Source organism: Rattus rattus, chromosome 1, assembly GCF_011064425.1.
Source record: "Rattus rattus isolate New Zealand chromosome 1, Rrattus_CSIRO_v1, whole genome shotgun sequence".
NCBI classification, from domain to species: Eukaryota; Metazoa; Chordata; class Mammalia; order Rodentia; family Muridae; genus Rattus; species Rattus rattus.
The window spans coordinates 168359444-168383791 of record NC_046154.1 but is presented as its reverse complement, the minus strand read 5'-3'; the positions used below and the strand labels follow the sequence as shown (position 1 = coordinate 168383791).

General features: G+C 44.6%; 1 protein-coding gene across 3 annotated transcripts in view; it reads left to right on the top strand.

The window, feature by feature from the left end:
* The first annotated feature begins 2338 nt into the window (after positions 1–2338).
* Positions 2339–24348, top strand: part of Ano4 (anoctamin 4) — a 398260-nt gene continuing 376250 nt past the window's right edge. For all 3 annotated transcript variants that reach the window (XM_032911022.1, XM_032911030.1, XM_032911017.1), the window contains exons 1-2: positions 2339–2434; positions 17705–17788. In XM_032911022.1, coding sequence (XP_032766913.1) covers positions 2413–2434; positions 17705–17788 — 106 coding nt within the window. In that variant the 5' untranslated portion in view covers positions 2339–2412. The remainder of the gene's footprint in view (positions 2435–17704; positions 17789–24348) is intronic.

The following is a 24348-nucleotide window of genomic DNA, read 5'->3' as shown; positions in this document are numbered from 1 at the left end:
TTTTATCCCTGAAAACAGGGCAAATGAATAAATCATACGGGTTGACGGGCAGGCTTATCTTTAAGACAGGTTATTGGCAGCTGACAAAATCCTAGACCGGTCTTTCAAATGTCACTGACTCTGAAGTCCTGTGTTCATCCCGCAGAGAGAACCATTCGCTACCCCAGGGAGGCTCTGTGACTACTTCATGGGGTTGCATCGCCATCCTTCATTTGCTGTGTTCCCCAAGGGTGGGAGGCAGCCTCAGAGCCCTCTTCCTGCTGCACACGGGCACCCAGGTAGGCTGCTTCAAGACCTCAGCCACAGCACAGGACCTGAGCACAGCTGACAAGTTCCCTGCCAAGGTGACAAAGAATGAGGTCTATTTGCCATGGGTCCCTCAAAAAGAGGCACAGTATTTATTCACAACTGTAATTCCGCCAGAGGGTCTGAATATTTGAAGGACTTGCTCTGCCCGGACTCAAGTTCACCTACATAGCCTTAAGAGAGGTAATAATTAATTAGACACTATCTTTTAGCTCTTGCTAATTAGAAAGAGCTGTCAAGAAGAATTAAAGAGCAATTTGTAACTCACGATTGTCGTTCCTCATGTCTCTACCTGAGTTGGAACAGTGGCAGGAGGAGGAAGAACTTAGAGGTCAGAGCCAAGACTACATGGCCTTGGGAGCATCAAGGGGAGGCAGAGGCGACTTCCGGTTTCAGGAAGGCTACCAGGAGAGAGAAGAAAGATGAGCACTCAGCCAGCCAGGGAGGCTGGGAAATGCTGGGCGAGGATGGGCAGAGTGAGGTGGAATAGTGAGCCCTCCGAGGCCAAAGTGGAGGCAGATCCACCCGGTCTACGAAGACCCGCTGAAGGCGCGATGGATGGACGGGGCCTCAGGTTCACCCTTAAGCAGAGATGAGCAGAGCGAAGGCAAAGAGACCCAGATGGGGAAGCAGCACTTAACTAGGAGTAGGGGCAGAGCCCACCGGATCCCCACCACAGTCCCGTGCGCTGGGCAGGGAAATACCAACTCAGAGTAAAGCTCTGAGAGGGCGTCTGGAGAAGTGCCACCCAGCTGCTGTGCTGAAAAAAGCTTCGCCTGCCCCTCCTCTGGTCTTGGTCTCCTTTCTCCCAAAAGGAGGAAGTGCGAGCACCCGAGTTCCCTAGAACCTGGCTCGCTGATGACCTGATGCACCTTGCTGCTGTCAGCCATTAGCCCTAAGGGAAGTAGAATTTGGTAGGCTGGGTTAGGCAGTCAGGCTGACAGCTGAGGTTGCCAAGCATCTCGAAAAGGTGCCGGCAGGTCTTGCCCTGCCAAATTTCTCTTCCTTGTGTGTCGCCACGTGAGATGGCACATTACCAGGCATGGAGGAGTGGCTTTGGTCACGTCTCTTCTATCCAGATTCATTAGGGGCTGGGTACTTTTAAAATCGAGGTCACCACTGTTACCATCGACCTGGGTCCACAATGTCAAAGATGGGATCGCCGTCCACAAGACTGTACCATTGGGAATTGCAAAGCCTCCAGGGCACCTGACCCCTGGGGCCATTGAGTCGCCTTGGGCTTCTCAGCACTCTTTCATCCACTGTCCCAAGCAGATGTTTCCAAACCCAGCGTTTTCTAAACAGGATGAGTGGGTTTGCAAAGAGGAGTCCATTACTCAGTTGGAATTCTGTTCTAGCCCCACCAAAAGTCAAGGGCAGAGTAGTCAAGAATGGGACAGAAAGCTGCTAACAGCTTCCAAAGCCCCCCTAAAGCTAATAGGATGATGTGCTGGAATGGGTCTGAACTACTGTGGTCAGAATTAGAGAGTTGGTGGTCGATGGTCAACGCCTACACTAAAAGTCCTCCAGTCAAGGTTGCCGCTCTCCCCTGGGGCTTTGGCCTTGGAGACCAAGCCAACCCTTTCCAAGGCTGTTCCCTGGACTGGGCATGTTGCCCGAGTGTCAGAGACCGTCGGAACCACCCCCCTGCGTGGTCTGGGTCGCGCTCTCCAGTCGAAGTCGCCAAGAGAGCCGGAGGCTTAGTCAGAGAGATTGCAGATCCTCCCGGGCCTCCCAAGCTTGTCCCTGATCCCTGGGACCATCCCCATCCGCCCAGGGTCAGGTCAGGGAAGCAGCATTTGGCTCGCACCCAGCTGGGTCCCAAGGGCCACCGCCCTCCTCTCTGCTCCGTCGCGCTTGCGTCCCGGCGGGCGGCCCCCCGGAGCGTGCCCGCTCCCCACGCCCTCGCCGCTGAACCCCAAGCCGAGGCTCCTGCACCTCTCCGGATCGCGGCGGGCTGACTGGGCATGCTCCGGAGCCCGGCCCCGCGCCGTGGGAGCCGAGCGCATGCACTCTCCGGGCCGGGGGCTCGCCGTCCAGGGGCGCGGCGCTCAGGCGGCCGCTCTCGCCGATGCGCTGGCCAGCTTGCGCCGCACGCGAGCCAGGATGGCTTCCCTCACCGCCTACGGTACGGCTGGCAGGCGGGCGAGTCGGGCGAGGAGGGCGAGCCGGAGCCGGCACCCTGGGAAACTTCGGGGTTCGGCTATGTTTGCGGGGCTGCCGGGGAGGGAACCAAATCCTGGGGCTAAGAGATGCACGGGGAGAATGCTTGGGAACTGGGAAAGGGGTTTCTGCCAGTAGGGTCCTGGGGACCCCAAAAGGCTCACATGGGAGGGTGGGTTCGGGACTCTAGAAAAATTCCACAAGCTCTGGAGTTCTCACAAGGGATACAGGGTGTCAGCTTCTGTTTAGAGTCTGTGAGCCTTGGACTTGCGTGAAACGTGCCTTTACTCAGAGGCTGTCTTGTCCCTGTCTGACCTTGGGCAAGTTATTTAAACTTTTCTGCTCCAGCATGTCTCCATCTGTAAAAAGTGAGGCGAGAACATCCCTGACAGATGCCGTGAAGTTAAAATAATATGCACCGAGTATTTTTCTGTTTTAATGTGAAAGGGAAGTCATTGGCAGTAAAAGTTCCGAGGCCATCCGAGGCATGATTCCCTCACCCGGGTTTCTTGGTTCAAGAACATGTCTCTGAGTACTTATAAGCCTATAGACATGTAGGGTGTTGCACAGTTCTGAAGGCAGTGGGGGTTTGAGATTCAGCAAGCAACCCCAGCAGGACAGCTAGCTTCTTATCAACATTCCTGCCTGTGTGGGGGAAAAAAAGCAATTCTCTCTAGTCCTTTATCAGAAAGGCTGCTGAGCGTGGGCTATTGCAAGCAAGCAGTCTGTCGGGCCTTCCCCAGCTTGCAGGCAGCTGTGATAAGATCTAGATTTTGAGTTTCAAGGGGAAGGTGTGAGCAATCTTGGGGAGTGTTCTGCAGGGACATCTGGAAGTCTGCGGTTGCTGGGAGGGCAGTGGGTGCTCCAGGGTGTTGAGGTTTTGGTGACCAGGCCTCTGATGTCCCCTGATCCTTTTCCCAAGGTTAAAGGAGTGAGGTCCCTCTCTTTCTGATGATTTGGGTGGGCATCTCGAGGCATTTGCAATCGATTCTTGGGACCCACTAACACACCGAATCGATTATAAAGGCCACACAGTGGCCTATGTTTGTTCTTTTTTTCCATTCAAAGCATTTTTTTTTCTCTTTTCTGGGATGTGGTTGTTCATATTCCTCACACATCTGACATACAATTTCCTCTTTCCTACGTGGTCGATAATTCAATATTCTGATGGTGTTTTAGACGTGTTTGATTGCCGAAACCCCATTGAATTTACCCTTTTCTGTCAAAGGATCTGATGTCTGATTTTTAAAAAAAAAAAAAAAATAACTGGTTTTATAAATTTTTAGAAACTCTAGAGATTTGCTGGGTGCCCACATGGGAAAATGAAGTCTTAAGAGAAATCATGTTGAGAAGGAAGTATATTCAGTAATCAAAGGAAATGGGGAACTGATTAATTTGGGGGGCACTTAAGAATTGCCTAAGTTCTTCTTTAGATACTTCAAAGGAGGAGAAATGGACTTAAATACAGTTATCAGTTAGAGTTCGTGCTATTTTGAATATTTTCCTTCTCTCCTGACTTCTGACATATGAATGCAGCTAGCTACCGAGTCTGCATTAATTCTTAGGTCCACAGGGACGGTCCGTCGGAGTTTTCAGCTTACTACACCAGTTAGAGGAAAACAACCGAGCACATTCAGTTTGTTCTCCCTTCGTGGGATGCTATGGAGATATCTATCTGATGTATCTGGTGAGGCTTCGGTCCCCACACACATCATTTCCCAGACAATCTCACTGCTCCTAAAAACGCTTCATTTCAGTTTTTACTGGAGATGGGTTGGAGTAGGATAGTCTGAAGCAATTATTATTATTTTTTTTGCCTAGACGTTAGAGGATCCAATTTTTATATTCACTTGACTGATCTACTAAATGCTTGAATCCTCTCTTTAGCACTGGGGTTGCTGAGAGATGAACAGTTGCACTGTGGGTCTTATGTTTTAGGTTCAAGAGAAATCGAGCTGAGGAATGCATTTCAGCAGACTCCAGTAAACCCCTTAGCTCCCTTCCGAGATGCACTTTCCGCACAGCATTAGAACTTGGTCTTCCTATATGGTCAAATGAGTTTTTCTCCTAGGCCACCATCTAAACTCAATATCCTGGTGATACGAAATGAGAGGGGAGGGAGTAAATACATAATTGCAGCATACGCTCCAATAAGTGTCTGCTCTAAGAACAGGGTGGTTTGTGCCTTTCCTTGATTTTTAAAAGCTCAACCCTTTCTACTCACCATCGACAACGTCTTTCCTTGTCCTTTAAATAGTTTAGGCTCTTCACCACTTTTAGCTCATTACATAACTATATGCACACGGCTAAAGACTAAAGACGGGTGACAAGTCTGTTTTGGAGAGAAACAAATGGCCACGCAAGAGAAAGCCCAAGGCCGTGTCCCAGTCTGATCCAGGAAGAGCATCCCTCATCAAAGCTAACCCTGCTGGGCTAGCCTTGAGTGGCAACCTGAGATCTCAGGGTGCTTAATAAGGGAATCAAAGAGGTGACATAGCGGCCATTTCACACAGGGACGACCTCTCCAGGAGATGCTTTGAACAGAGTCCTGTGTGGCTAGAAGAGGAGGAGCTAGGCACACCACCATATGGGGAAAGAAAATGGCTGATAAAGTGAACATGAGTGTCTGAAGGCCCCATGGCAGGAATGAGATGGTCACACTCAAGGCAATTTAGGAAGGCAATGTGGCTAGAGCAGAAAGAACAAGCAGAAGACAGGAAGATCATGCAGTCAGAGCTGGCACTGTTGTGACCATGTCCCCTTCTCCGTCCTTGTTTCCTGTCTCTTCAGTGTCAGTCAATGTTCCCCTGGGTTTTGCCTTTGACTCTCAATCATATGGGAAGTCTTGGCTTTATACTGACTAAATGCTAGACAGTGGCTCTGTGTGCAGACTCCGTCTCTTACTGGAAGGCCAAACTAGAGGCCACAAAGTCTTCTAACTTTAGGAGGAATGAGGGGTGCGTCTGAATGTAAAGATTAATGATAGTCCTTGATGTGAATCCCTCAGCCAATCATCACAAAAGACCGCTTAAGAAACTAGTCCTGTGTTCCTTCACCATTCATTTGAAGAAATGGTGACATAGCTAGGTTGGGGAACTCACTTAGCTGTGATAATGAAGGGGAGCTCAAATAGCTCAAATACAGGAGGTTTGGCTCTGAAGCCTGGCGGTGGTTATGTATAGTTAGAAAGAGGAAGAAGGGTGAATAGTATGAGCATCTGCAGGAGGATGAGTAATGCTAACCGAAAGGCTGGCTTGAGCCAAGGCTAGAAGACAATGGATGTCCCAGCCAGTGCCTCTGCTTGGAAGTGGCTACAGGGTAGAGTGTAGTGGGAGATCAGCCTAACAAAATGACATGAACATCATAAAGACCCTTGAAGAAGGAGCCCAGAACGTGGTTCCCCCTTCTTGGCTTCATTTTCCTTCACCTAGAGATGAACTCAGAACTTTTCTGGCACCAAGAGCTGGGTTTGCCTACCAGCTGTCCGCCGGACTTTTCCACGTGCCTGTTCCTTTGCCGTTGCCAACTGAACGAGTTCACAACGCAAAATACCTGTCTTCTTGGAATGTCTCCAGCTACTGAGCTCACACCATGTGTCGGGTTACTAGCTCAAACCCAGGATGAAGGAGACAACACGGTCTCTCTCCCAAATGGCAAAGTCAATGAGAGCAGACAGTTTCACAGTGAAGAACCATAGGGTATGGGGATGGGAGTGAGGAGGGATGGGCCAACAACAGTTCCCTAGAAGAGGACATAAGAGTTAGAGATTAAAGGGGAAAAGAAGGCATTCAGAGAGAGAAAGAGAGAGAGAGAGAGAGAGAGAGAGACAGACAGACAGACAGACAGACAGACAGACACTGGAATGCCAGTTCTCAGTTAGCTTTTAAAACATGTGTCTAGGACTTCAGGCGATGCTTCAGTGCCAGTTATGTTTAGCGAGGCTCTTCCCACCTCCGGTAACTTAGTCTAGAAAATTCTACAAGCTCCTCTAGGTCTAGTCAAATTGACAGTCAAGATTACTCAGTCCCCAGAACCCCAAATCCACGGATGCACAAGTCCCTTGTACAAAATGGCAGATTTCTGTATAATCTGCCTGCATTCTCCTTGCTGATTAAGCCTAATGCAGTGCAATTGCTATATAAGTGGTTGTGTTGTTCAGACAGTGATAACCAGAAAAAAGCCTGTATGTGTTCAGCACACTCACACACACAATTTGTACAATGCTATTTTTTGCATCCTTAGTCAGGGGATGTCTTGGATGCAGAACCTGCAGATGTGGAGAACTGACTGGTCTCTGTGTTAGCTGTTAACATCAGCTGCTCCCCCCATCCAAGAAACTCACCCACTAGGTCCTGGTGATACCTCTATTTAGGATGCCCACCTCCTTTTCTTCCTTTCCCATACCCAGGCCAGTACCACTGCTCAGTCTGACCCCAGCAGCAGCATCTCAGCAGCTGGTCACTCGCATACCCTATTCTGCTACTTTTCTCCTTAAAACTCTTTCCTGGTTTCACCCTGCCCAGGATCATCCTTCTTGCCCTTGGCTGTAGCATCTTAGATTTTAGGGAAGCAGGTGATGAAGACTTTTCTGGGTGCATTCTCTACAGCATACCTCCACCTTCTTTACCCACATCTCATCGCTTCTCCTGAAGCCTTCTCTAGGTCACATGGTGCTTCTGCCAGGACTTCTTAGGGTGACGCTAAAGAATGATTTGCCTAGAAGCTTTCTGGTTTGTACTGCCATGAGTGTATTGTAAGATCCCAGAGTGCAGGGTCCATTTCTTCCACCTCTGTGTCCCCGGTGCCTAGCACCGTGCCTGGCCTGTGACCAATCCTTGGCTGCCCAGCTGACTGAAAGACTGAGGTTCCAGCAGAGAGCATTACCGTCAGTCCATCCACCATCCCCAAACTGTTGTTTTCTGTCTTAGAGACGGGATTTCTGTTGAATTCTGGGCTCAAATGATCCTCCATCTCCAGCTACCTGAGTAGCTAGGACGACAGGTGCACCTGACTGTCCCCAACCATACGCACACTCGCAAACTTTTATTTTTATTCTTTGACCATTTTTACATGTCTATCATCGAGTTTAGTCTTTTTTGGCCCCGTTACTCTGTCTCATCCTCACGACTTCTGCTGAAACTTTCACCCCACTTCTCAATGAGTGCCCCTCATACTTTCCTGTTGTGTGAGTGTGTGTGAGTGTGCATGAGTGTGAGTGTGTACCTGTATGCAGAGGTGTGAGCAAATGTGTGCATGTGTGTGTGCCTATGTGAGCATGTGTGCCTGTGTGAATGAGTGTGTGTGTGTGTGTGAGAGAGAGAGAGAGAGAGAGAGAGAGAGAGAGAGAGAGAGAGAGAGAGAGTTTAATTAGACTGTCTGCATGCACAATTGGTGGAATTTCCTGGAATATGGGCAACTTATGAGCAACTGCACCATTAACAGGTTTTGAGTTTTCATTTTCCTGTTGGAATTCGCAAACAAAATAGCTTTCTTTTAGCTTCCAAAAGCCAGGAACATGCTGAAGAGAGTAAAAGCATTCTTGCTACAGTGAAATGGGATCCATGCTAACTGACTAGGACTCACACTTCCCTACAAATGACACCAAAGGGCTACTTGATGACTTCTGTTTCCCCATCACCACCTGGCATGCCTGCTATGAAACACAGACATCATGGTCAACACAGATTAAGACCCTTTGATTAAGGAGTTTGAAGCCTACAAGGATTGTTGCTTACTTTGAGCTCTTCAAATTATGGAAGCTTCTTCCTGGGGTCAAAGTAAGTTGAAATTTTATCTTGATTCTATGAAGAGTCAATTTTTACTTCTTTCTTATAAAACATTGCATTTTTAAATTAAAAGTGTCTTAGTATATATCTGAGGCTGATATACAACAAATACCATGGATGGAGTGGTTTCAACAGCAGACATTTAAGTTTTTCAGGTGGAAAATTCAAGAATAAGGTGCTGGTAGATTCCATGTCTAGTAAGGAACAACTCCTTGGCTTGCAGATATCTCCCTCTTCAGTGTGGTTGAACTTGGCCCCTCTTAGGTGCGTGCTCAAGGGGAGAACGATATACTTGTATGTTTTAAGAACGCTTAGCTTCGAGGGTTGGGATTTAGCTCAGTGGTGGAGCGCTTGCCTAGGAAGCTCAAGGCCCTGGGTTCAATCCCCAGCTACGAGAAAAAAAAAAAAAAAAAAAAAGAACGCTAGCTTCACCATGAGGGTCCTATCCTCTAAGGCTCTTTGTGGTGGTTTGAATAAGTCTGCCTCCCAACCCCCACCCCTACAATCATTTGTTTGAATGCTTGGCCCATAGGGAGTGGCACTATTAGGAGGTGTGGTCTTGTTGCAGGAAGTGTGTCACTGTGGGGGCGGGCTCTGAGGTCACCTGTGCTCAAGTGCAGTCTCTCATTCCCGCCTGCAATTGAAGATGTAGAACTCTCAGCTCTGTCCCCAAGACCATGTCAGCCTGAATCCTGACATATTTCCCGCCGTGACAATAGTAGACTAAACCTCTGAAACTGTAATCCAGCCCCAATGAAATGCTTTCCTTTATAAGAGTTGCCTTGGTCATGGTGTCTCCTCAGAGCACTAAAACCCTAACTAACAACAGTTATCTCCCCAAAGAAACTATGCCAAATACCATCATATCAGGAGTTACAGCTTCAGCATATGAGTCTTGGGGACACAAACATCCAACTCTTGGCAAACAGTGGTGTGGATTTTTCTATGAGAATATAGATCTAGATAAATACTGTATCCAGCGCTCCCGAGGAAGGTTCTAGAAAAATTAACTCAGTCTACTGCAAACCTTCATGAAGGCTCGCTCAACACTATTTCTTGAAATACAATAAAACCTGCCTGTGTAATGAATCTTACAGTGAAATAATAAGGCTCAAGTCTTTACTGTCTGAGAAAAAAGGAACATGGATTCTGTGAGTTTTCAGCATGGAATTAAGTGGGTTTGAGTGGGAAAAGAAAGGGTTCTTTAATTAGGATTCGTGTAAGGGTTTTGTGGTGCCTGCTGCTAGCGTGGACCCAAGAGAAGCTGGGATAATGAGCGTTGGGCACAGTGCTTTAAATGCACGAACAGTGATTAAAAGGGCTTGAAAGCTTTCTGGAGGCATTTGGCAAACATTTGGTGTGCCTTGTGTACACCAGACAGGACCAGGACCAGGGCCAGGCGTCATGAACACAGCTGCCTTGGGGATGTCTCTGCTCTCTAGGAATGTGGTACTTTCTTAGATCGGGAGGAGGATGCAGAGGATAGCTACTCAAGTCCTCCTGTAACCCGGCCTGGCTTCTGAAGTAGCTGATGTACAACCGGTGGGAAAACCCAGGAGATCCCCGGAGCGGAGTAGGACCGAGCACATGGCGCGCTGCTTGTCTCTCTCACGGTAGTGAGATTTGGTTTTAAGGAAATGGCGGTGGAGGCAGACTTGCCACCCTTTGACGGGTTGTTTGTCTGTGTCTTAGAGAGAAGTCCCTACACATCTGTTTGTATCAGGAGCCGCTCTGTGCCTGCTGATCATGGCGGATATCAATGCGCTTTAGGCTATCAGTCAAAACACAAAGAAGAAAGACTCTGGGAGATGAGGTGATAAAAGGGGAAGGGTCCGGGCTCCAGTATCAGAAATATTTCTGTACAGCAAATGGGATAAACATGCACCATGAGGGGTTGGGGATTTAGCTCAGTGGTAGAGCGCTTGCCTAGCAAGGGCAAGGCCCTGGGTTCGGTCCCAGCTCCGGAAAAAAACAAACAAAAAAAGTGCACCATGAGATAGCGTCCTTGTGTTTTAGCAGTTTGAACTCCATCCCTCAGAACTCATCCCAGAGATGGATGCTGGGCTAACTGGCCATTTATCTGGTGATGTGAGGGCCGCTCCACAGTTCCTGTTCTTAGGCACCCGCGGGCAAACTTCTCCTTACCCAGTGCACTTGCAAGTTGAATTCTCTTTATAGCACTTGTGTGATAAAGTTCATCTTGGGATAATTTTCACTGGCTCATGAACCAGGGATTTGGGCATCTTATTACAAGGGTGTTAAACTCCAACTAACAGGGCTTCGTTTTAAAAAGAGGTTTTCCTCCTCGGAGCAAATCTTTCTGAGGTACAACTGCCAGAGGAGCACTGTAGCTGTCATCCCTCCCTACAGCCCCAGGCTATCTGTGTTCTGTCACTCCTACATTGCCTTGGGTTTTGTCCTTCCTGACGTGGTACATTGTGCTTCTCCCAGCTCCCAGCGCAGGCTAGATCACACAGACCCTTAAAAATATCTTTGGTTGGTTTCCAAAGAATGACGCCTACAAACATTAAAGTTATGCCATAGAGAAGTGCTTCTCGATTTAAGGAGATGGCAAGTCACATGGGTATCTTGGTGAACAGGAGACCCTGATGGGGGCACGCCTGGGCTTCAGCATTTCTAGCCTTCCCGGTGGTCACCATCTTCCTGGTTTGGAGGCTAAATCAAGGTCACAGACTGAGTTACTGGCTTGTGGGGAATGGTTTTTAAGACTTTAGTTTTTTAAGTGAGACTTATCATTGAATGAGACTCTGGTTGAAAGAACGAGACTGGTGCTTCTTCTTTCAAATATTTTAGTTACAGCTTTCTTTCTAGAAATCAGATGTATACTTTCTTTGATTAGTCGTGGAACACTTCTTAAAGGCCTGTCAATATTGATTCATGCTCACGTATGAATGTGGACACACACCCCCACACACACACCCCCATACACAGACACAAACATACACACACATACATACACACAGACACACACTCAGACACACAGAGACACACACACACACTCACACACACATACATACACACAGACACACACTCAGACACACAGAGACACACACAGACACACACACTCACACACACATACATACACACACTCACACACACACTCAGACACACAGAGACACACACAGACACACACACTCACACACACATACATACACACAGACACACACACACACACACAGAGTAACAGTCACCTCTCTTCCCTGCTCCATTTCCCAAAAGAATGTGTATCATTTTGTAAATTAAAATTAGAAAAAAAAATTGCCCATACTGGCTGGTTTTGTGTGTCAATATGACACAAGCTAGAATCATCACAGAGGAAGGAGCCTCAGTTGAGGAAATGCCTTCATAGGATCCAGTTATTTTCTCAATTAGTGATCAATTAGGTGAAGGCCTGGCTCACTGTGGGTGGTGCCATCCCTGGGCTGGTGGTCCTGGGTTATATAGAAAGCAGGTGAGCAAGCCAGGGGAATCAAGCCAGTAAGCAGCATCCCTCCGTGGCCTCTGCATCAGCTGCTGCCTCCAGGTTCCTGCCCTGTGTGAGTTCCTGTCCCGCCTTCCTCCAGTGATGGACTACGATCTGAAGTGTAAACCAAATAAACCCTTTCCTTCCCAACTTGCTTTTTGGTCATGGTGTTTTTTTGTGAGAGCAATAGAAACCCTAATTAAGACAGTGCCCTTTGATGATACTGATGTGTATTGTAATTGTTGAGTTTACTTTATGATCTACTGTGTCATCAAGTCTTATAGTAGGTTCGATATAGGCTTAATAGTTAAAAAGGGGGCTGGCAAGATGCCTCTGTGGGTAAAGAAGATGGCCACCAAGCCTGCTGCCCTGAGGAACTGTATCTCAGGAACCGAGAAGCTCTCTTCTGACCTACATACATGTACTGTGGCATGTGTACACACACACACACACACACACACACACACACACACAGAGTTAATGTAATAAAAGGAATTAAAAGTGTACATTCTCTCTTGGGAGTGGGGTATCTGACGGTTAAACTGATATTACTTATTTCACTTTTTCTTTGTGTTTGCACCAGAGGTCAATGTTGGGTGTCTCTCTTTGATGGTTCTCAACCTTTATTTTTGAGACAGGGTCTCTCACAGAGCTTGAAGCTCACTGATCTGGCCAGGGTGGTGGCCAGTGGGCTTCAGGGATCCACTTGTCTCTGCAAACCTAACCTCCAAATGCTGGACTTACAAGATCATGTTTGCCTCCGTGTTTGGCTTTTTATAGGAGTCAGGGACTCAATTTCAGGTCGTTATGTTTACCCAGAAGGCATTTTGTCTACTGAGACATCTCCCTAGTCCTCTATTAACTTTTTAAAAATGTTTTTATTTGCATATGGTAGTTGTATATGCTAATGAGTTTCCTACATATGCACAAAGCATTTTAATCATCCTAATGCCACTCTTCCCCATTACTCTCTATTGTCTTCCTCTTGGTACTGATGATCAACTTCCTTTTTCTGACTGGTCTTCCTGTTCTGTGTGTGTGTGTGTGTGTGTGTGTGTGTGTGTGTGTGTACTACATTTTTATTTGTTCAACCAATGAATTACTAAGTCTCAGTTAAAATCTTCCCCTCTGATGGCGAATTTGCCAATCTCTTCTCACAGTGTCAAATATCAATAAATTGATTTCATTTGGTCTGAAACATTTTGTAATTACTGTGAGTGTAGGGTTTTAAACTTTCCGTATCTTCCTGGAGAATTAAACCCTGAAATGTCTGTGACTATTAATGACTCTTTTTGTAGTCTTTTCACCTAAAGGTAACAGATACCTTGGTCTTCCTTGGGATAATATTTGCTTGCTGTATGTCATCATTTCTTATCTTCTTATATCTCTTACTCTTGGTGTTTCTTGGATCTCATTTTAGATGTTTCTTTTGCAATCAGTGGTTTGTTTTGTAGATCAATCTCAGAGTTTCAGAAATAGCAGCATCAGGCCATTACGTGCACTGCTCTTACTAATAGGGCCAAGCACTCAACTTGCATCTTATCTTGTACTCTATCTTTTCTTCTATGCATTTTCATATTTATTTCCCTTCGCTAGCTTGAATTTTTTCATTAAAACTCTCATTCTCTACCCCACTTCTACTCCTGAACCCAGTGAAGGACTCTGGAAATTTGTGGTTTTCTACTGACTTTTGTTTTCATAGTTGCTCTTGCGACTTTACTTAACATTTCTTTTTTTTTTTTTTTTTCCGGAGCTGGGGACCGAACCCAGGGCCTTGTGCTTGCTAGGCAAGCGCTCTACCATTGAGCTAAATCCCCAACCCCTTAACATTTCTTAAAAATAAACATTCTCATCATTTTTTGCAGGTAACTAAATTTACCACTCTAACTCTTCCTTGAGTGCCTGGCTTCTTGCATACTTTTATTGTTTTATATTTTATTGCTTTAAATTCTTATGCCTCTCGGATCAGGCTACTTATCATCCTATGTTAATAATTTTTGTTCAGCCTTCCTACATAATTACCAGGCTTCCATGTTTACTGGAAGCACCGGTCTTCTTTCTCTCTGTGGATGATGGGTGAGGGTGCCTGCACCTGAGTTGCTGCAGCTCCTGCATGGGTGGTGGCGGTTGTTAGAGCAGGGAGTCTGTCAGCGTGCTGGGAAAAGGTTGAGACAAAAGTGTGCTAATTTGTTCATACTTTCCGTCCAGTGGTCCTCTGAAGACCGATTCTGTTATTCAGGGCCTCCTTCCTCAGCACAGAGGGACAAATGACTTTCAAAGGCACAGTGCAGGTCAGGATCAGGGAGCACTTCCTGGAACACACTGGCTTACATAATCTGCCGTCCTTCTCCTTTGTCTCTCTTCTCAGTTATTTTTCTTTCTTTTTCTTTTTTTTTCTGTATAAAAAATAGCCAACAGTTTATTTCTTTTCCTTGTTTTTTTCTCTCAAACTTTTCACTGAGAACTTCGACTGGAATATTGACTGTTTTAAGTGCAGGTCTTTCCCACAGCTCCTTTGTCTAATCTCTCAGGATGGCTTTGATTATTTAAATGTAACATAGTGGCTTCCCAGGAGGTCGATTCTGAGCAAGTTCCTTCATTTTTTTTAAACCCTCAGTTTTTTAGCCCGGTAGTGGGATAGGCATGCCTGCCTTAAATAAAATACTGGGTACACATGTGCTAAACATGACTGTTTAGCACAATACCTGGCAGACAACAGTTCCCAGACTACTTCTGTCTAACTCAGTGGTTCTCAATTTATGGGTCACAACCCCTTCAGGACTGGAACTGGGGGAGATGTTGAGTGACCCTTTCACAGGGGTCATCCAGGACCATTGGAAAACACAGATGTTCACACAGTAATTCATAAAGTAGAAAATTACAGTTATGAAGTAACAACCAAAATAATTTTAGGGCCGGGGGTCACCAGAACACAAGGGACTGTTTTGAAGGGTCACAGCGTTTAGGAAGGTTGGAAACCACTGGTTTAACTCTTCTGCCTTCTCTGTCTCTTACGTTTTTGTAGAATTTAATATTCCAGATTTGTCCTTCCACAATACCTACCATTCTGATTTTCTTTTAAAAGTTATGGTCTATGAAAGGCGAAGGAACTGCCACAGATTGGAGTAGACTGGAGAGTACCAGAACTAATGCATTCTAAGACCCTGAACCATTTTTATAAATTTTCAGGAAGTCTAAGATCATCTCCAAATAAAAGGTTTAAGATTAAAAAGTTATGAACGATAGCTTTGCACAAGTGGTAAGCACAAGACACAAATCTATAATTAAACAAAGGTTGTAAAAACAATATCAGGGACCACCACCCAAGTCAAGTAACAAATCCGATTTGGCAAGACCTAGCTACGTTCTAACCTTCTCCTAGTTTAAACTCTCTTTCCCAACCGCTATGCTGGTCACTTTAGTGGTGTACAGGCTGGTTTTGTGTGTCAACTTGACACAAGCTGGAGCTTGAGGAAATGCCTCCATGAGATCCAGCTGTAAGGCATTTTCTCAATCAGTGATCAAAGTGGGAGAACCCATTGTGGGTGATGCCATCCCTGGGCTGGTGGTCCTGGGTTCTATAAGAGAGCAAGCTGAGCAAGCCAGGGGAAGCAAGCCAGTAAGTAACATCCCTCCATGGCCTCTGCATCAGCTCCTGCTTCCTGACCTGCTTGAGTTCCAGTCCTGACTTCCTTTGGTGATGAATAGCAATGTGGAAGTGTAACCTGAATACACCCTTTCCTCCCCAACTTGCTTCTTGGTCACGATGTTTTGCACGGGAATAGAAACCCTGACTAAGACAAGTGGTAATTATTTTTTATTACTTCTATGTGTAGTTTTACTGTCCATATATGAATCCATGAGTAATGTAATTTAGTTCTTTTAAGTGTTTTTGATTGTGTGTATATGCATGTGTGTGTGCCTGTGTGTATGCGTGTATGTACAAGTGAAGGCCAGAGGACACCCTCATGGGTTGTCACCTTTTGGGTACTGGCCCAGCAGGCTGGTCTGGCTAGCCCCAGGACCTGCCATCTCCACCTCTATCTGTCTCACTGGGATCACACAGAACAACACCATGCAAAGCTTTGCTTGTTCGTTTCTGTCATGAGTTCTGGGAACCGAACTCAGCACCTTGTGCCTGAAAAGCACTCTCCCGACTGAAATCTCATCCCAGCTCCCGTTGTCCAAGTCTTCAGAACCAGAATCACACCCGTTGTTCCTTGTTTTTAGTTCAACCTTCTGGGAAGGAGATTAACCCATGATACTTTGGGAAGCTTTCTGCCATTCATTTTCTTTCCCACGTAATATTCTGTATCATAGATATGCTTGCTCTTTTAAAACTATAGAAAAAGAACAACAGTTGATATCAAGTGGGTGTTTTATGCTGATTGTAGGAAGACTTTATTATTAACTGGTTTAAAGTTTGTATAATAAGTACCTTTATTATTTCCATCTCCCATACAAAGAAACATTGACTGATAGACAAGTAATATGACCAACACATGCCCAGGTATCATATATATATATATATATATATGTGTGTGTGTGTGTGTGTGTGTATATGTATATATGTATATATATATGTGTATATCTGTATATACATATATATATATATGTGTGTGTGTGTGTGTGTGTGTGTATATCCTGGTGTCAACATATATTGACTCCAATAGATTATACTATTGATTTCTCATACAATAGATATATATAGAATTATATATTATAATATGTAATATAATATAAACCATATACTATATAGTGATATATATATTTACATTGACTCTAGGATCTACAGACTTTAGCAATTTCATTCAGTTTCAAGTTTTCCCCCTGGTCATATGATATTCCAATTTCATCAAAGTTGGTTCCTCAGGGACTAAATTAATATTAAGGCTGTCCCGAAAAGTCTGGTTAAGGGCCACACACAAGCTTTTGATTGATGTTTTCTGTTCGAGGCCCATAGGTGTGTGCACCTTTCTCCACATGGTTTCCTTATGTCTCAGATCACCACACCTCTTTGTGCCTTTGTGGCTTCACCACTTTGGTTTATCCGGTGCCTCTGCCTGGGCAACTCATGTGTAATTCTGGCATCCTACTTTACTCTTGGCTGTTAGTTTTCAATACACTCTTCTCCTTCGTGCCTGCTCTTCCCCCTCATTCATAGCCATCCAGCACTAATAGACGTTTTCTCTCTGTTGGTGTGCACTTTCCATGCCTTTAACCCTGCCCCCGAAAGATCTCCTTTCCAGAACCTTCTAAAGACGGGCTGTTAGCGAAGCTTTGGAGAGACTCTAGAATGGAGCCTTGGGAGTGGGCAGACTCATTTGCTGTGCTTTAGGTCTGGGATTGGTGGATCCAACGCATTCCGAATGTACTGACCTATGTGCCAGGGACACATTTCCTCTGGCCCACCCACCTCTCATGAGCCGGGTCTCATCTTCCTGTCTGTGAGATTAGCCTGTGACCACCGGGTTCAGATGGAGACTAATACTGAAAGGAATTGTTACAAAGAACTTATATTAAACAAAGCTGGCCTTTAAACTCACGTCCTCCTATTTCCTGTCTGTGACCACACCTCTTTATAATTAGGAAGAAGTGAAAGCAGGAGTGTGTTTATGTATGTGTGCATATACGTCTGTCTGTCTGTCTGTCTGCCTGCCTGTCTCTCTCTCTCTCTCCCTCCTTCCCTCCCTCCCTTCCTCCTCTAACTCTATTCCTTCCTTTTGTCTTGCTTTGAGTCAATGAACACTGTTACATTGCCCTTGGCAGGCTCAGGGATTGCTGGTGTGCAAAGGAGCGCCCACAACCTTGTGTGCTTGGTGCCCCTGCCCCAGCAGGTAGGAGAGCACCTGTGTCAGAGACACAGAGCTGCCTTTGTTATTATTAGTTTTTTCCTCACAAGCTTACATCGTAGTCATGGAAACCATGAGCCGGCATTAACCTTCTTGTCTCGCTTTCTTAACAGACAAAGACGTGAGCAGCGGGAGTTATAACCTGTCCTCTGCAACAACGGGCAGTTACTACAGCTGTGTCAGCCAGATCACCATAGGTGAGCGATGGCAGCCACTGCCATGTAACACCCTTAACCTGGGCGGGAGGGTGGCTTAGGAAGGAACGAGTAGAAAACTACCTGTGAAGGAACTGGTTTTTCAGAACCACAGCAGTTGCTGCTGGTGGGCTCGCATCCTGGGGCGCCCTCTTGTGGATTCTTGCTGCCGGTGAATGGAGTTGGGAAAGCTACGCTGGTCTTTTCCTGCTCTACAAATTTCTCAGTGTTTGCTTTAGCTCTTTCACTGGTGTGTCATCTGAATTGTTATGCGCTTAACACCACAATCAAGTTCCTTTGTAGTATCTGTGGAGTATTACTAAATGTTCTTTAAAGGGGAAACCTCCTGGTGACTGCAAATAGGAAACTAATGTTATGAAAATTATGGAAAATTTTTGTTCACTAATTCTTGGAGGAAAGGTGCCATCCTTTCCTGTCGGAAGGGTCCGTGAAGCAGGTGTTAATGTGGTGCTAAAATCCAAAGTCAGACTTTCCTTGTTGAGATCTGAATGAACCAAAGAGAACCAGACGGATATAACATTTCCTACCCTCTCGGGTGCCCTTCTGCATGTATTCAAGTTTGCGCCTTTGCCGACCTTAAAGGTGTCCTGTGGTCTGAAGAATCTCATGTGTACTAGTCACCCTGTCCCTTCTTTCTCTGAAACAACATGTCCACACCCTACAGTATGTGACGTGGGAAATGTCCTCAGATTGGGGAAAGTTGTTCCCTTCCTTCCCTGCCTCGTGCCAGGAAGCCCCTGAACCTGCAGTACATGGGCAGAAAAACATGCCTCTCTCTCTCTCTCTCTCTCTCTCTCTCTCTCTCTCTCTCTCTCTCTCTCTTTGGATCTGGGGACCGAACAGGGCCTTGCACTTGCTGGGCAAGCGCTACCACCCTGAGCTAAATCCCCAACCCTCATCTCTCTTACTTTCTTTCCTACCCAAGCTTAGATGTGTTTATTGTACCCAAAGGGGAAAGAGTAACACGACCTTCTTTATTTTTCTGTTTGTCGAGTCTATTCTCTCCCACTTCTTTCAAAACTTTCTTGAGTCCAGCATCGTAGGCAGTGGCTTACAAAAAACTTGGTGGTGACGGCACGTAATATTTATTTTGTAACTGTCAGCTGCTGTTGGCTCCCTACTTAATCCATTTTCCTAAACAGGAATTCTGTGAGACAGTTCCAGTATTTCCTCATCATAGAGGACTTGACTTCTTTTTGGTATTAATATGATCAGGGTTTCGGTACAAGTCTCTTAGATTCTCCAACCCAACCCGTGCCTTGAGACTCCAGAATGTGGCTTCCTTTAACAGCTACTGCAGCGAACTCTAGCAAAGAACGATAAAACTGAAAATGGATTTAAAGTCTTGGATTATAAAGTTGCACAAGTATATTCCAACATAAAACTAAACATGGACACCTTCTGTTCTAAGTACCCATTAAAAATCACATTGGCTTTAAAATGCCATAAAGCAAAATGGCCCCCAACTCCCTGGTTAATTTATTTAGATATGTCCTGTGACTTTGGTGGGGTGCAATTGCTGCTTGCAAGGCAATGTGCTATTAGTCTCAGTGGGATGACCTTTGACCCCAATACCATACTTCTGAGTGTTTTAGGAAGAGTCATGAAGAGAACAGCACTGCCACCACCTCTGTCTAAGTTACTCTGACGCCTGTCCCTGCTCACTGGTATGAGGTCTCTGAATCTTTACGTGACGTGAATAGACCCTGACACATCCATATTTTTCACCTCTCATGAAGTCTTTGGATTGGTTTCACTTCATTCAAACAACAGAGCAGACTCTTGCACTAAAATTAAATGGTAGAACTTGGTCCAGAATATTGATTTTTTTTAAAAGTGATTAATTTTAAAATGAAGAGTAATGATATTGAAAAATAATCCTCTGGAGTTCACCCTTCGGAGCCTGTTTGAAAAATAGTGGGGATGAAATTAAACTGCCCGTTTTGAGTTGCTGTCCCCAGGACTCCTCAGGGTTGGGACAGATTCCCAAGAAAACAAAACCAAGCTGCTGACTGAAGGAAGGACATGAGATTCTGCAGAAGGAACAGGTAGCAACCATTTCCCACAATCTATCCAACGTTTGGTAACAAAAAGCTGTTGGTAATGTTCATGGCAAAGCAGAAAATAGAAGAACAATTTAGACACTCAGTGCTAAAGGGAGGATGTCTTCCTTCAGATCATTTAAAAAGTTCTGTTCAAAGACTTCTTTGCTTTCTTTTATCCCTTACAGTCATCCTCTTAGAGAGGTTCTCAATCTGTGGGTTGTGACCCCTTGGGGTGGCATGACCCTTACACAAGGGTCGTCTAAGACCATCAGAAAACACAGATATTTACATTATAATTCATCAGAGTAGCAACATTATAGTTTTGAAGTAGCAACAAAAGTAATTTTTTTGGTTTGGGGATCACCACAACATGGGGAACTATAGTAAAAGATTGCAGCATTAGGATGGTTGAGAGCCACTGCCTTAGTGAATTGTTATCGTGTCTCCGTATGTGAGGGATTCTAAGATACAAGGCTTGTGTAGATTAGTCCCTGCTTGAGCTGCTGAAACAGAGGTATAGGAAAGATCCCAGGCACAGACAAACCACTCTCTCAAAACCCTTCAATATGTTTTGGCTCTTGGCTCACTCCCTATTTTATGGTAGCTCTTGCCCACATGTTAGAGCTTTTGAACCTCATTTTTCCCCCAAAACTGAGGACAGTGCTGGCTGTGCTTTCTATGGTCCCCTTCACAGTTTTGAGTCTGTCAAGTGATGATGTTGATATTGAACTTGAAGGCAACCAAGATACTTGCTGCCACCTTTCTCCCTGAGTGGACTGATGTCCTAGGGGTTTGGGGGGGAAGCATGTGCCTGCCACTAGTGGGACATCCTGTGGCATGTGTCTCAGATACCAGCTGTTCCTTGGTTGGCTATTCCCTTAAAATATTTTGACCTCATTGCTACTTCTAAATTTAGAGCGTCCCATTTACAATTGATCATAATTATGCAAATCTTATTATAGCTTGTTTGTATCAATGAAATGGATTAAAATGTTTGCTAATGAGAACCATTTCTGGGATAACAAACATGAATAAAAAAAAACCCTTCAGCTGTGTGGACATTTTTTTTCATAAGATTAAGAAAATGTTATAAATTAGCTATGATTTTGTATAAGAACCAGTAAGACCTGAAACTTTGGAGCGTTCAGTTATTGAGAAACTTCAAAAATTATTTTTGAAGGAAGAAAATATATATATAGTTATGGTGAACACATAGTTATAGTAATGGGTAATTTGGCATTATGTGTTTTATGTACATAGAATTACAATGTGATATTTGATGTGTATAATATATAATATATATTATACATATAATAAAATTTATACAACAAAAATTAACATAGCTATTGACTCCTAGTTTTCTTTAATTTTGTGTATGATGGGCCTTTAAAAATCTACTCTTCTGCCCTTCCTCCTCTCTTATTTCTCTCTTACTCTTTGTTCTTCTCTGTTCTTGCCCCCTTCCCCCCTCCCACCATGTGCCCATGGCCGGCTGCCTTTCCTCTCTTCTACTCTTCTCTCATTAAACCTTTCCACATGGGAAAAAAAAACTACTCTTCTAACAGATTTGCAGTGTAAAATACATGTCATTAATACATGGTAACCTTTGACCTCCATCCTCCTTTCCTTCCTCCTGTTCCTTGGAACTACATTTACTCCCTGTTAATGTATAGTTGGGATTATTTGACCCTTTATACTTTATACTTGAAGATTGCATAGAAAAGTGAGACTGTGCAGTGTTTCTTTCTATCTGTCTGACTTGTTTTACTTAACAAGATGTCTTCCTTGCTTATTAAACAAGGGTCTCTTTGTTCAAGGCTGAACAATGTCCTGTTTATGTTCACGACAGTTTTGCCATTCTTAAGTTAAAGAGCACGTCTAGAGCCTTAGATGCACATTCACAGTGTGTTCTCACCTTGGTAATGATTCCAGAAGGACTTGGAATGTAGAAGGAAAGAGAAAGAGACTTGAATCTGTAGGTTTTCAGGGCCGAGCATTTGATAATGAATAATGTATTAGTATGATTTCCTTTGGGGAAAACTAGTTCTCCTGTTGCTCAGCATTCCTTAGTTGACTATAGTTCTTCATCTAGGGCTGAGGCCTTTACACTTTCTCCTCTTACACACCAGTGTGTATATTCATGTCATCCGTGTTCAGGTCCTATTTAGACAGCAATGCTACTGAGACTATATGGATACAGCTTCTGACATTCTTAAGAGATACAGTCTCACGGCATAGTTATATACTTAGAGACACACACACACACACACACACACACACACAGAGAATTAAAAGAGGCTGTGAATTCATTGGGAGGGAGGACAGAGAAGAGTTTAGACTACAGTGGCTCTCAACCTTCCTAATGCTGTGACCCCTTAATGCAGTTCTTCATGTTAAAGTGACCTCCAACCATAAAATTATTTCATCGTTACTTCAGAACTGTAATTTTGATACTGTTATAAACCATAATGTAAATATCTGATATGTAGCATATCGGATATATGACCCCTACAGTAGTCATGACCCACAAGTAGAGAAGCCCTTGTCTAGAGGGAGGAAAGGGATGTGATTACACTAAAATGTCAATAAGTTAAAAGAATATTTAAAGAAAGACTTGAGTGTCTGAGTGACGTGACAATGCAAAGATTCCTTGGCATGATAAGGAAGTATGGTTTCAATTTTTAAAAGTAAAGAATTTAATAAAGCATCCATTTAAATGAAGTACTCTAGAACATCACTTCCATAGCTAATACCAGAGTAGAGCTTAGAGGATAGTCAGGAAGATTGAATCAGACATTTAGCCTGGAAAACCTGAATAGGCTCACTGTTGGGAACAGCCTTCAAGCTCCTCCCTGGTTCCACTACAGTTCAGAATGCAAATAGGTTGAGTTCTTGTTGATGAGCTCCAGGGGTTTCCTGATCACTTACATTCTCTGCATCCCAAGGTGACCAAATCAGAAGGATCAGAATAGTCCTGTTGGCATGATTTTTAGCACTTTCCTTTCCTCAGTTATTCTGATAATTCTGTTCCTCTGTGAAACATTGTCCAGGAAGGAATGAATAACACAAATCTGGCTTTTCAGAGCACAGTTCCCATTTGTAGCTCCTGGAACCAATCTTGATGACTTTCTTAGTGGCAGAATACATAGCAGAGCATGCTTGTGTAGCAAGAAAGCACATCTGTGTTGCCTCCAGAGTGTCTGGCCTTGAATCTTGACTTATGCGTGGTCTTGACCATGGGGGAAGAAGATATAGCTCTCCTTAGCCTCAGTTTCTTCATCTGTCCACAGGACAAACTGCATGGTTGATAGGAATATGGTGAAGTTGACATGCAGTAATGCTAACAGTTCCCTTGGTGCTGTGTCAGTAAGTACTAGGAATATAGTCAATTTTCATTTCTATGCTTTAATCACAACTTCACTGGATTTATGGTGTTTGCGTCATCTCTCTTGATCATCATTTCCATGTTTCAAGCTTCTCAACAGACATGTTCAAATTTCCACTGAAGCTCAAATGCCTGATGTCTCTAGACACACCTGGCTTTACTCAGTCCTGGAAAAATCCAGATCTTTTGTTCACACTGGGCTGAAGAAATGACCGTTCTCTTTGTCATAGCCTTCAGTGACATCTTGTCAGTGAGAGACAGATATCAGTTACTTTTCTGTTGCTTTGACTAAATACCACGACCAAGGCTACTCATAAAAGAAGGTGATTATTTGGGCTTATGGTTCTAGAGCAATGGTTCTCAACCTTCCCAATGCCTCTACCCTTCAATCTAGTTCCTCGTGTCATGGTGACCCTCAACCATAAAATTGTTTTATGCTACTTTATAACTATAATTTTGCTACTGTTATGAATCCTAATGTAAATATCTGACATGTAGGATATATGATAGGGATCCCCAAAGGGGTCTCAACCCATGGGTTGAGAACTGCCTGATTTAGAGGAATAAGGGTACATCATGGCAGAGAGGTGTGGAGGTAGACGCAAGACTCTAAGAGCTCGCATCTTCAACTGCAACACTAATCAGAAAGAATGAACAGGATAGTGAGAAAAGGCTATAAGCTCTCGAAGTTCCCCCCACCTCCAGTGATATACTTCCTCTAGCTGAGTACAAGTTCCACAACCTCCCCAAACAGTGTCACCAACTAGGGAATACATATTCAAATATCTGAGCCTATGGGAGACATTTTCACTCAAACCAGAGCTAACTCTGGTCTCTGCAGGCTCTTTTCTGTGTCCATGTGGCTGTGTCTTTTCATTTTCTTTACTGAAGTCAGTGTTTTAATGCAGTCCTTCAATGACCTTCACATGGCCTCTGCTCCACAGCCTTTCACATGGTCTCCCTCCTGCCCTGTGTTGAGTGAATTAACTGGACAGAGAGTGTCATACCAGAGCCAAGTGGCTAGAAACTTGTAGGATGGAAATAAGAAGGAGTGTCAAATAGAGGAAGACCGGAAAGGAATTTTGAAGATAACTAAAGCACCTTCTAATTCA